The 11,949-nt window shown below is 38.1% G+C and overlaps 1 protein-coding gene across 10 annotated transcripts in view; it reads right to left on the minus strand.

Annotated features, from left to right (window-relative positions):
* Positions 1-11,949, minus strand: part of fnbp1b (formin binding protein 1b) — a 79,005-nt gene that overhangs the window by 39,160 nt on the left and 27,896 nt on the right. For 8 of the 10 annotated variants that reach the window (XM_016569015.1, XM_016569023.1, XM_016569016.1 and 5 more), the window contains exon 2: positions 775-890. In XM_016569015.1, coding sequence (XP_016424501.1) covers positions 775-890 — 116 coding nt within the window. Of the gene's footprint in view, positions 1-774; positions 891-3,165; positions 3,382-11,949 lie in introns of those variants that run through there. The other 2 variants (XM_016569021.1, XM_016569022.1) reach the window with 2 other exon arrangements.

The following is an 11,949-nucleotide window of genomic DNA, read 5'->3' on the forward strand; positions in this document are numbered from 1 at the left end:
GGGATGATGTAAAGTGTGTGTGTGTGTGTGTGTGTGTGAGAGAGAGAGAGTTTTAAATCCTATCACTGGAATGGGGGGCGGAGTCGTGGCACGTGATTGGCTGCTGCAAATGTAGGTCACCAACCAGGAACACCATGCTGGCACCTTGTTACCACGGAAACCTGCATTTTCTTCCCAAACTTACACACACAGAAAACACAAATGTTGCCCTTTCTTCCTGTATCCTTGAGCTGTCAGCAGCAACATCACATGTGTAATTATTAGTGTGTGTGTATGTGTGTTTGCATCTGTCATGTCTTTATTTACACAGACATGACAGATGCAATTCAGGGGTTAAAGTGGGGATTTGTGTGGAAGAACCCTGAGATCTGATGGTGATACTGTGTCATAGGTGAGATAAGACATGACCGCTGACCTATCAAGCCACAAACCTGTGTTGAAAAACAGCTTAAAAAGGTCTCCAAGCTTGATCAGACTTATCTTTTGACTGGTTTTAAAGAGGTTTTCACCAGTTTGGCAAGACTGAGAGTCCAGATTAAACCAGCATAAAATAGATTAATCCATCTTTTACAACAGGGTATCAGAAATTTCATTTTTGAGTGAACTATCCCTTTAAGGATGTAATGTTTTTTATTAGTTATTCTGCAACTGAAAATTACCCATTCCATGATAAAAGCCTGTATACATAATTTAGAAGTCTTCATGTATAACGTTTATGCAAACCAAAATATTTAGTGCACATGTATTAATCACAGAGGTTGATGCAACACTCACCTGATCTGTCTTGCATAGTTAAGCTCGATCTCAGACCTTTCCTTCACAAATTTGGTGTATTTTTCCACAAAGTCGATTCCCCACTGTGTGTGCTTTTCCAGGTTATCAAACTGATCCTGAGAGAGAAATAAAGAGAGAGAGATATGTTAAAGCTGGCACAATAACAGTGCAGCCTGATGTTTCGACATCCTAAATTAGCTGTTGAAATAAAAAAATTTACCACACCAACAAAAGGTTCTACGTGTCATTCTACTAGGTCAGCAGGAAGTGGACAGGAAAAGCCCACCCTGATACTGACATGAAAGCGAGTACTGTCAAAAATAGTGACCTTTTTAACGAATGCATGAATTTTTGTATTTTCACTTAAAGGGGTCATATGATGCGATTTCAATTTTTCCTTTCTCTTTGGAGTGTTACAAGCTCTTGGTGCATAAAGAAGATCTGAAAAAGTTGCAAACACTAAAGTCTCAAAACCAAAGAGATATTCTTTATAAAAGTTAAGAGTTAACCACGCCACCTACAACGGCTCGTTCTAACACGCCCCCAACATACCTACGTCACGATCTGGGAAAATTTGCATAACGCCGCCCAAATGTTCACAAAAAGAAAGAAGGCGTAACTTTTATTTTCACTGTAGTATTGTTGATGCTGCAGCCATGTCCTGAAGACGCCGTGTGCTTCGTTGTGAAAGCGAAACTACTTTGTTTGGCCTTCCAAAAGAGGACACAACTAGAAAACACAAAATAATGTTCTTTTTAGCAGCATCATATGACCCCTTTAATGTGCTAGAATGATGTTACTAAAGTAGTAAGTGCAAACTATACAGTATGAGGTTGAAAAAACAGTTTACATGTATCAGTTTTATATGAAATTTTAAATTTGCCAGGTTTTGAAGTCAAAATCTAAACAGATCGGCTCACAAATCATTGTACAAATCATTAAATACATAATTCACAAATTAAAGCTTTGATCTCTACTGCATCAAGTTCAAGATGTTTCTGAAGGTTTCCTATCAGAAAAACACAAGGAACCAGATCTATAGAGTGAACAGTCCAAGTTTTATTAAAAACTGAAATCTGGAAGTGAATACAGGTGATTTTATGTTTCCAGGATACGTACATACTAAAAAAAAAAAAAATGTGATCCAACCACTTAAACCACATTCAGAAACGCGTGTGCCCACATTAAGTTTGCAGTGCTAGAGTTACTGGCCCTGAAAGTTTTATTAATATCTTGTGTTGTGGTCATCTATTGATGATTGCATACAGGTTTGATGAGGAGTGTGTAGGGTTTTAATTTTCCATTTCCAGATGATTTCCAGTAAAACCGCTTTACAACATACAAACACACCACAGACATGAGTCCTATTAGCAGACGCACTCAATTGTCACACCTCAGCTAACACTGATCACACATTTGAGACGTGACGGGCTCAGTTTAAGAGCCTGCTGCATGCTGGGTAAAATATGACAGAAAATACTTAGACTTGTTAATTTAACTGATCCAATATCGGTATCTGACCAGCAAGAAATCCTATATACTGCACCAACAACTTATGAAGCATATGTAATTGGATTGTACAAAACAACCCCAAAAACGCCATACATAACGAAACACAACAGGAAGTTCTTGCTAATGTCCCTCTAAACTACTCAAATCACATGACTGTGGGTAATAAATGTTCCAGATAGAGCCAAAACTTATTTTAAATCAACTGTCATAAAAGAACCTGTTGTAAGTTGTATGAATTTCTTTCTTCTGTTGAACACAATTAGACTTTCTGAAGAATTTAGATAACCAAACAGTTGTTGGTCTCCACAGACTTGCATAGTATTTTTTTCTTTCCAGAAGAAAGAAACTCATCCCTTTAAGTTCTACAAAGAACGAAACCCAGAAATCAAAACACTTACGAACCTATAATGAAATGAAGAACTTTTTAGATTTCTAAAAAACCATACAGCAACTCTAAAATCCTAAAATGTCTCCTGATAACAATACTTGCATTTGCATACTATGTTCCATGTCTTCTGAAGTAATATGCTAGCTTTGAGTGAAGAACAGATTGAAATTTTGTAACCTTTTTACAAGTTTTATGAAAAAAAAAGTGTTATTATTAAACACTCCCCAAACAAATAAATTGTATGGACTACTTTAATGATTTCTTTATTTCCTTTTTTTGGTCACTATAAATGATCATTATATGAAAAGAACTGCATCCTACTTTTGTGTCAAAAAAATAACAGCATTTGGAATGACATCAGGTTAAGTAAACAACGACTGAAATTTCATTTCTTTGCTGAAATCTTTACAGTGCACAATACAATCACATCAACTTTACTTGACACATTAGACAGAATTTACCCTAAATTCAACACGTAAATGGTATCGTACTGTAGTATCGCTTCGATCACCTTCGTTTGACTCCAGCATCCCCCCATTTTCTCTTCAACCATCTCGAAGTCTGAAGAATCCAGTCAGATAATCCCTCCCTCCATCTGTACGAGCGTTAGACGCACAAGACCATTTCACTTTGTCCTTATGAAAGAAGACACTACTTTCATTCCTGTTCGTGCAAACTGTCCGCATGCATTCAGCCAGCAGACAGGATGAACGTTGTGTGTTTGTGCACAGACACAGGATGTACATGTGGGTGATGATCTAGGTTTCTGCACTCCACATTATAACTTTCAGTCTATTATTTAAAGGTACAGTTCAATGAAAATGAAAATTTGGTCATTAGTTAGTTACTCACCATCATGTCGTTCCAAAACAATATGAATTGTTTTAATCTGAACAAACCAAACCAAAATTAAACCAAAAACCATGCAGTAAAAAAGTCCAAACGTGCATGCTATGTCTTCTGAAGTAACATGTGCGAGGAATAGACTGAAATTTTGTAAACAATTTAATGCAAAACATTATTAACACAAATAAACTATGTTTATGATATCTTTATTGCCTTTTTTGTGTTTTTCTGTTTTGCAGTCCCTATAAATGATCAATATACGTAAAGAACCGCATGGAAATCTTTTAAAATTCCTACTTTTGTGTTCCATGGAAAAAATAACAGCATTTAAGTTGGAACGACACAAGGGTGAGTAAACAATGACTGAATTTTCATTTCTGGTGAGGCTATTAAAACTACCAATGGAAGAATACGGCTAAGAAACACACACAGTGCCAAAGTCCCCTGTCAGCATCTGGGTAATTCAAATGACCTAATACGATTAGCTGGCCTCATTTAAACACAGATCACCTCCTCTTACACAACACAGTCTCTAGTCCACACAAGAAACACTAGAAGAGCAGCAGACACCCAGCAGCTGAAGTTTTAAAGAGGGCCATTTTAAAATCTGCTGTATGATCGCATACAATCTTGAGGTTGTGATCAGTGAGATGGCGTATTATGTGACAAACGGATGCTTGGCTGTCTGACATTTTCAGCAATGCAAACATGTCTATGAAGCGCAACAAGTGCAAGAGGAATCTAGACTAGCTCTATGAAAGCCAAAGTCCCCGTGTTTGAAACTGCTACCAGAAGTAAAGACGCTTTGTGTCGCTGTTCACATGGACAGATTTTGCAATTCTCGAGGCGACAAAGTATTAAAAACATCAAAACTTGACGTCACCTTGTAGGGACGTCCCTATATGGAACATTTCTTTATAAAGGGACTAATAAGAATAGTATGAATGTACTTTTGGCTCAGTTGGTTTAACATTAAAGTAAAGGTTAGGGTTGGTATAATCCAATTTACATGTGCGGTTATATATTTAGCAGACACTCGCATCCTAAGTGACTTAAAAATGAGGAACAGTACAGCAAAAGCGACTCATCCTAGAAAAATAACCATAAAAAGTAAAAGTATAGTGTTATAAATGAAAAGTTAATACTATTAAAACTCTATAGAATACGTTCTTTGGTGCATTAATGCAACACAAAAGCATTAGCATATTCATTTACCCTCTGAGTATATTTATGAGTATACCTCCGACAATATTTTAGTCCATGGTTCTTTGAATGATGAAGCGGCCCCCATCTCCACTGTGCCCAAACCAGTTCTAAAATCAAAACCAGGACCAAGACTGCCTGCCCGGTTCAAACCAGCACAATTCTCCGGTCAAAACCAGTCCGTCCGCCAGTATCAAATGCTGATTCCAGTGTTATAATGGTGGATTATAATCCAGATTCTGTCTCTATCCACAGATTAAACCCCCCAAACCAGCATAAAGCAGACATACTCCACATCTGGAGCTGATCCAATGAGCGTCTGGGCACCAGATTTACAGCAGTTCAGTAGTTCTATTTCTTTATTCAAGCCCGACATTAGCGACGACCAAAGAGCACCAGATAGATCCAGCACAGCTCTCGCAAGCAAGTAATACACTACCTGATGAGGAATTTACATTCATATTGACATCCAGGCATTTAGCAGAACTTTCTATTTAAAGCGGCATACAAATGAGGAACAAAACAACAATAGGCGATTCACAACATAAGCGTTTCGGCACCTACAATTTAGGTTCTGAAGTTTTTAAGCATTAAAACGTTTTGGTTTGGTTGTGCAAATGTTAAAATCCTAGTTTCTTAATGTAAGTCTTAATGTGTCAATGTGATTGTGTTAATGTTACATAACAAACATAGTATAATGATGTCATTTGTAACAATTTAATATTATGGGAACGTTAGCTTGTAATGGTTACTGAATATATAAATACTGTTTAAAAATATAGTAAGTTTACAATGATGTTCTTTTATAAAATACTGATTTTTCTATGTTGTATCCAGTGTTGAGTAGATTACTTACAAATTGTAGTCCATTACAAATTACAAAACGGAAATTGTAGTTAGTAACATAATCTGTTGGATTACACATAGGTAATGTGTTCTGAGTACTTTTGGATTACTTTTAGATTACTTTTGATCTAACTCATAAGAAAATATTTTCCATTCTTTGTTATCAACATCAAAAAGTGCATTAAGGTCAACCCATAGGAAAAATGTATTGCTCAGTGGTTGCTTTTCCTAAGCTCGGGAGACTTAGATATATATCTCTCATTTTAGTATCAACAGCATTTCAGATATTACTCCTAAAATTCCTTAGGAGAAATGGAAGTAGACACAAATGAGACATGAGAAATATTTGAGAAAAAAAGAGTCAAAGCAGAGAATGTGGTGGAAGAAACATGAGAGATCTCTTAATTGTCTTGCTGTAATCTCTTGCAAGACTCCATTATTAAAATGATTTACTGCTCAGAGGTTGCTTTTTTTATTGCAATGGGGTTTTTCACCTTTAATGGTCAGGACAGTAGGAGTAGAGACAGGAAACAACTGGACAGGTGAGAAGAACAGAAGCAGGAAAGTACCTTTAGCTGGGGTTCGAACCTATGTTGTCTGAGGTGCAGTTGTGCCTTCACGTTGCTGTGCTGCCCACAAGGCTATGGTTCTGACAGAGATTACTCTACGCTCAGGATACTGAGGGGTGATTCTCTTATATGTATCATTGAGATATCAGCTTTGTCTTAAAGGGGTCATATGATGCTGCTAAAAAGAACATTATTTTGTGTATTTGGTGTAATGAAATGTGTTTATGCGGTTTAAAGTTAAAAAAACACATTATTTTCCACATACTGTACATTATTGTTTCTCCTCTATGCCCCGCCTTAACTTTTATAAAGAATATCTCTTTGGATTTGAGACTTTAGTCTTTGCAACTTTACAGATCTTCTTTATGCACCAAGAGCTTGTAACACTCCAAAGAGAAAGGAAAAAATGAAATTGCATCATATGACCCCTTTAATATGTCTTCAGTTTTATTTTAGGATAAACATGAAACTTTTACTAATATTGTAAATACTAAAACTATCATTTAAATAGAGAAAAATAAAATAAAAAAAGAGATCTTTTTACCATTTCAAATATTTCTCCTAGACAGAAATGAAGTTACCTTAAGATTGAACGGAAACTTTTGCTTGAGTCTCCTGCTTCTCAAACTTGTCTCCTGAGACAAAAACTCTCTCACAATGGTCTTCTTTAAAGCTGTAGAAGAGATCTCAACAACTTTACACACCGTGCTCAGATTTTTCTCCTTAGCTAAAGACTCGGGAGCTCTCACATTTGTCTCTTTTAAAGCTTTAGAAAGATCACAAGGACATTACACACTGTGTTCAGATATTTCTCCTTAGCTAGACTCTGGATCTCTCACATTCGTCTCTTTTAAAGCTTCAGAAGAGGTCTCAACAACATCACACACTGTGCTCAGATTTTTCTCCTTAGCTAAAGACTCGAGAGCTCTCACATTTGTCTCCTCTAAATTTCAGAAGTGATCACAATAACTTTACAAAGTGTACCCCAAGTCAAATGCCTCAATATGAGCTCAAACTTTTCTTTCATATAATATGTATTAATAATCAAATTAGTCAATTAATAATCAAGACTGAGTCATTTATGTGTCTTTCAGCAAAGAAAGCTCCAGGGTTACATTTTCTATAGATCAGTTTTGATTAAGGCATTCGGTACATTACTATTTCCAACAACAAATTATGTGCCTATGTACATAAACATTGTCCTATAAAAAGTAACATTATCCTTATTTCTGCATAATTTCTCTCTCAATATAGCCTTTAATAATATGAAACCCCCAGATTATTTAGCTAAAAAGAAAAATCTAAGCACAGTGTGTGATGTTGTTAAGATCTCTAATCTAAACTTTTGAGGAGACAAATGTGAGAGATCCAGACCCCTTTAAAGTAACCTAATTTCTGTCTAGGAGAAATATTTGAGATGTTAAAGACATCTCACTTTTGATTTTTCTTTCCTATGGGAAGGTTTCCCATACTGGGGTTCGTGAGGTGATGAAAAGCTAATAATTAATTTAATTAAAATGTCAAATTGAACTAATTGTGGCCTTTCCACTTTCTGTGTAATTATAGTCACCTGACTAGTGGCTGGTGTGTGCAGTTCCATAAAACTGGAAGAACTTCCAAATGCATATAAGCAGTAGGATTTTTTTAGAAAGGGAAAACTACAATTGTGTAAATAATATGTAATCATGTAATCAATAAAAAAATTACTGTAATATGATTATGAGCACTTTAAAATGTAATACAATCTAATTTTAATTACTTACATTTTTGTAATATGATTATGTAATCCAGATTACATGTAATCAGTTACTACCCAACACTGGTTGTATCATCCTAAAAGACTATTAGGAGCAATTATTATGGCAATAAATCTTTCCACGTTGATGAGGACATTCTTAATGTGTCCCTCAAAATACTGGGACTTATTTAAACACAAATGTGCGCAAATGTGTAAAACTATCCTTACAGTTCATAAATCCATTCCTACATAACCTGTTGCGTCAAATTACAATTAACAATTTAAAAAGAAACAATTTAAGATCACATATGAATGACAATAATACTTCAAACAATTTTCAAAGAAGTTTCATGAATTAGGCCCAATTAGCAAATTTCGGCTCCAACGGACATTCAAACAATGCTGCACCAGGACTGTTTCCTCCAAACACTGTGAGAACATTTATCAAATACTATTAACATGATATGGAATGTTTGTTCATAACATTTTCACAATGTTTACATTGTAACGTTCTCTGTTAGGGGGTAGAGGTGATGGAGTCATTATATCCGCTGTACTCTAGAGTGGCGACGGCGAGTTGGCGTGGATTAATGAGGGTCACAAAGGGCCACCAGCCGACCCTGAACAGAGAGTGAACAGATTGCAGAGCACCTGCATCTGCTGTGAACTCGTTTACTGGATGGAAACGAGGGATCGAGCGGAGACTGAGCACACATACATGCTCGGCTGTAGGCGTCTGAGCTGCATGCATGTAAAATTCAAAGCTCTGCCAGGTGGTGACTGAGCAACTGGAGGGAAAAATGGAGAGAATTACTCAGAGTGAGAGAGAGAAAGAAAGGAATTTAAAAGACGTCTGATATTTAAAACCCCCCTGGTGACTTTTATCCATAATACAAACAAACACAAGCACACTTTCATGCGTGCACATTCCTAAAAGGTTAGTTATTATTTACTGTGACGAGTGGGGCGGGGCCGAGAGCCGTGGGAACGGAGCGAGGCCGGTGGAGTAATTGATAATGAGCGACACCTGCACCACTCACCGGTCTCGAGTCTCACGGAGGAGCTCCGGAAGGATAAAAGGGAGGAGTGACGACAGTGTCGGACGAGAGAGGACCAGGCCTGGAGTTTATTTTGTGTTTTGTGTGCGGCAGTCGTCCGCGAGGGGCTGCCGCTTTAATTTCATTTTGTGTTTGTTTATTTGATTAAAGTTTTGTTTAAGTGTTCGCCGGTTCCCGCCTCCTTCTTCCCGTGACTACGAACTTTGTTACATTTACATACTCATGACTTGATATATATTGCAGTCATATGGACTACTAAGTGATCACAAGAAGCCAACTGCATAGCAATTACCAAGAAAAAACAGTAATCACCCTTTCTGGGTGGTCGCTATGCCGTTGGTAGGGTGTTCTTGGAGGTTGCCTTGCAGTTCCTAGTAACAACTGCATAGCCACTAGGGCTGCACGATAAATCGCATGCGATATTTAATGCACATCATGTCAGTAAAGCCGGCTCTGTAATCAGCGGTAAATCTCCATCACGTGCGTGCTTTCACATGGAGCAGCATTTACTACACAGAGCCGTTGACTGCGTAGAAACAACCCAGAATGCCCTAGGAACTGCATAGCAACCTCTCAGAATACCCTAACAACCAGAAACACCCAGAAATGTCTACTAAACACCTATCAATGTCCAAGCAACCACCCAGAACACCCTAGCAACTGCATAGCAACCCCACAGAAAGTTGCTTGCATCTTCTGGGCGCTTACTGGGTTTTCTGGGTAGTGGCTATGCAGTTGCTAAGGTATTCTGGGTGGTTGTTGTGCAGTTCCTACTAGCAACTGCATAGCCATTAACCAAAACACCCAACAACTGCAAAGTAACCACACAGAATGTCCTTGTAACTGCATAACAACAACCCCACAGAATGCCCTAGCAACTGCATAGCAACCACCCAGAAACTTTGATTACTGGGTTTTTTTTTCTGGATGGTTGCTATGCAGTTCTGGGTGGTGGCAAAAACTACTAAAAATGCTGTATTAATCATGCCAGGCCAGTAGCTGGCGATGTCACATTCACATTCCTATAGACTAAACACATAATATGTGTGTGCATGACGTCACCATTTTTACAAATGTGCACTTTTGTAGTTTACACGGAGACGATAACAACATCGTTTCCAAAAACTTGCACTCTAAAACCCATTTTCAAATGTTTGCCTTTTTAGGCCCCTGAAACACTGTTGTCATGTAAGTGTACCGCCAAAACTGTGTTATGTAAACGGCCCCTAAGGTGCACTATTCCTTTAAAAACAGAAATGCACTACTATGATCAATGTGATAATGTCATCATAGATTCTGAATCAAAAATGAGGTCATACTCTAGTCTATATATGGAAGAAACAACAATTTTTCATAATAATTATTCTTGTGAGCATGGCAGAATGCTGTAATTCAGCCTGAAATAAAACACACACAACTGCACAAAAACATGAGCATGAGAATAGCTGTACGACACATATTCCATCATCCAGAAACACATGCACACACGCCTCCTCTCTCTCTCTCTATAAATAGGCACTGTGTGCTCTGATGGGACACCCAGAAATCCTAGAGTTCACTCATCTCTCATGAACTCATTAAATCCAAAGACTCTGAAGAGCAGAGCACAAGTCAGACACTGAGATCCTGTCTGTAAACACAGGAGAGCTGACAACCATCACTATTGCACAAGTATTACACTTAAAGGGGAGGTCTAATGCTATTTTATGCATTCTGACTTACTTACACTGTTAAAGAGTTGGATGCTAAACATAGCCAAAGTTTCAAAAAACGGGTTGGACGTATGATGGAGTATTTCTGTGCCAAATACACTCTTTCAAAAGTTTCGGAAAGTAGTTTTTTTATGGCTCTTCATGACGTCATGAAGGGTGGAATTCCTTTTATGGGCACTTCTCCTGGAAGAGAGCACGCACACATCAACCAGAGCGAGAGCACGAGCAGCCCATCAACGTGCTTCATTCGGGTTATGGAAGTCTTCGGCAGCGCTGCACAGGACTTGCTCGAGAAGGATTTGCCATTTTGTTTTTAGACCACAAAATTAACAATGTCACCAAAGAAGTGTGTTTTTGGTTGTGAGGGAAAGATAACCTTGTTCAGCTTCCCAAAGAACCCAGCGTTAAGAGAACAATGATGCAGTTTGTTTGTTTGTTCTAACTTCTCGGCATTTCGGTGACGAATGTTTTACCCAGAACACTCTAGTAAGCACCTACCAATACCCAAGCAACTAACCCCACCCTAGCAACTGCATAGCAACTACCATGAAGAACCAGTAATCACCCTTTCTGGGTGGTTGCTATGCAGTTGCTAGGGCTTTCTGGGTGATTGCTATGCAGTTGCTAGGACATTCTGAATAATTGCTAATGCTATACAGTTCCTAGTAGCTAGCAACTGCATGGAAACCACCGAAAAAGCCCTAGTAACTGCATAGCAACCCCTCAGAATGCCGTAGCAACTGCATAGCAATCACCTAGAATGCCCTAGCAACCACGTAGGAAACACCCAGATCACTCTAGTAAGCACCTATCAATGCCCAAGCAACCACCCAGAACACCCTAGCAAATACATAGCAACCATCCAGAAAAAAAAAACAGTAATCAGTTTTGCTATACAGTTGCTAGGTTTGCTATACAGTTGCTAGGGTGTTCTGGGTGATTGCTAATGTTATGCAGCTCCTAAAATCTAGCATCTGCATAGCAATCACCCAAAATGCCCTAGCAACTGCATAGCAACTCTTAAGCCTCGTTCACACCAAGAACGATAACTGTAAAGATAACTATAAAGATAACGATATTAGCGTCCACACCAGCGAACTATATCATCTGTTTATTCTAAGCATACAATCGTCTGCCGCTTTAAATTCTCAAGGTCGTTACAGCAGGATGGATTCTGATTGGCTGTCAATTTTTTATCGTTCATCAGCTGGAGAAAAATCGTTTTGAAAGTGATTCCAACGATATCGGTCCTCTGTATCGTTATCGTTATAGTTGTGGTGTGAACTATGCTATTCTTCAATAT

This window comes from Sinocyclocheilus rhinocerous, unplaced genomic scaffold, assembly GCF_001515625.1.
Source record: "Sinocyclocheilus rhinocerous isolate Xijiao unplaced genomic scaffold, SAMN03320098_v1.1 scaffold231, whole genome shotgun sequence".
Taxonomy (NCBI): domain Eukaryota; kingdom Metazoa; phylum Chordata; class Actinopteri; order Cypriniformes; family Cyprinidae; genus Sinocyclocheilus; species Sinocyclocheilus rhinocerous.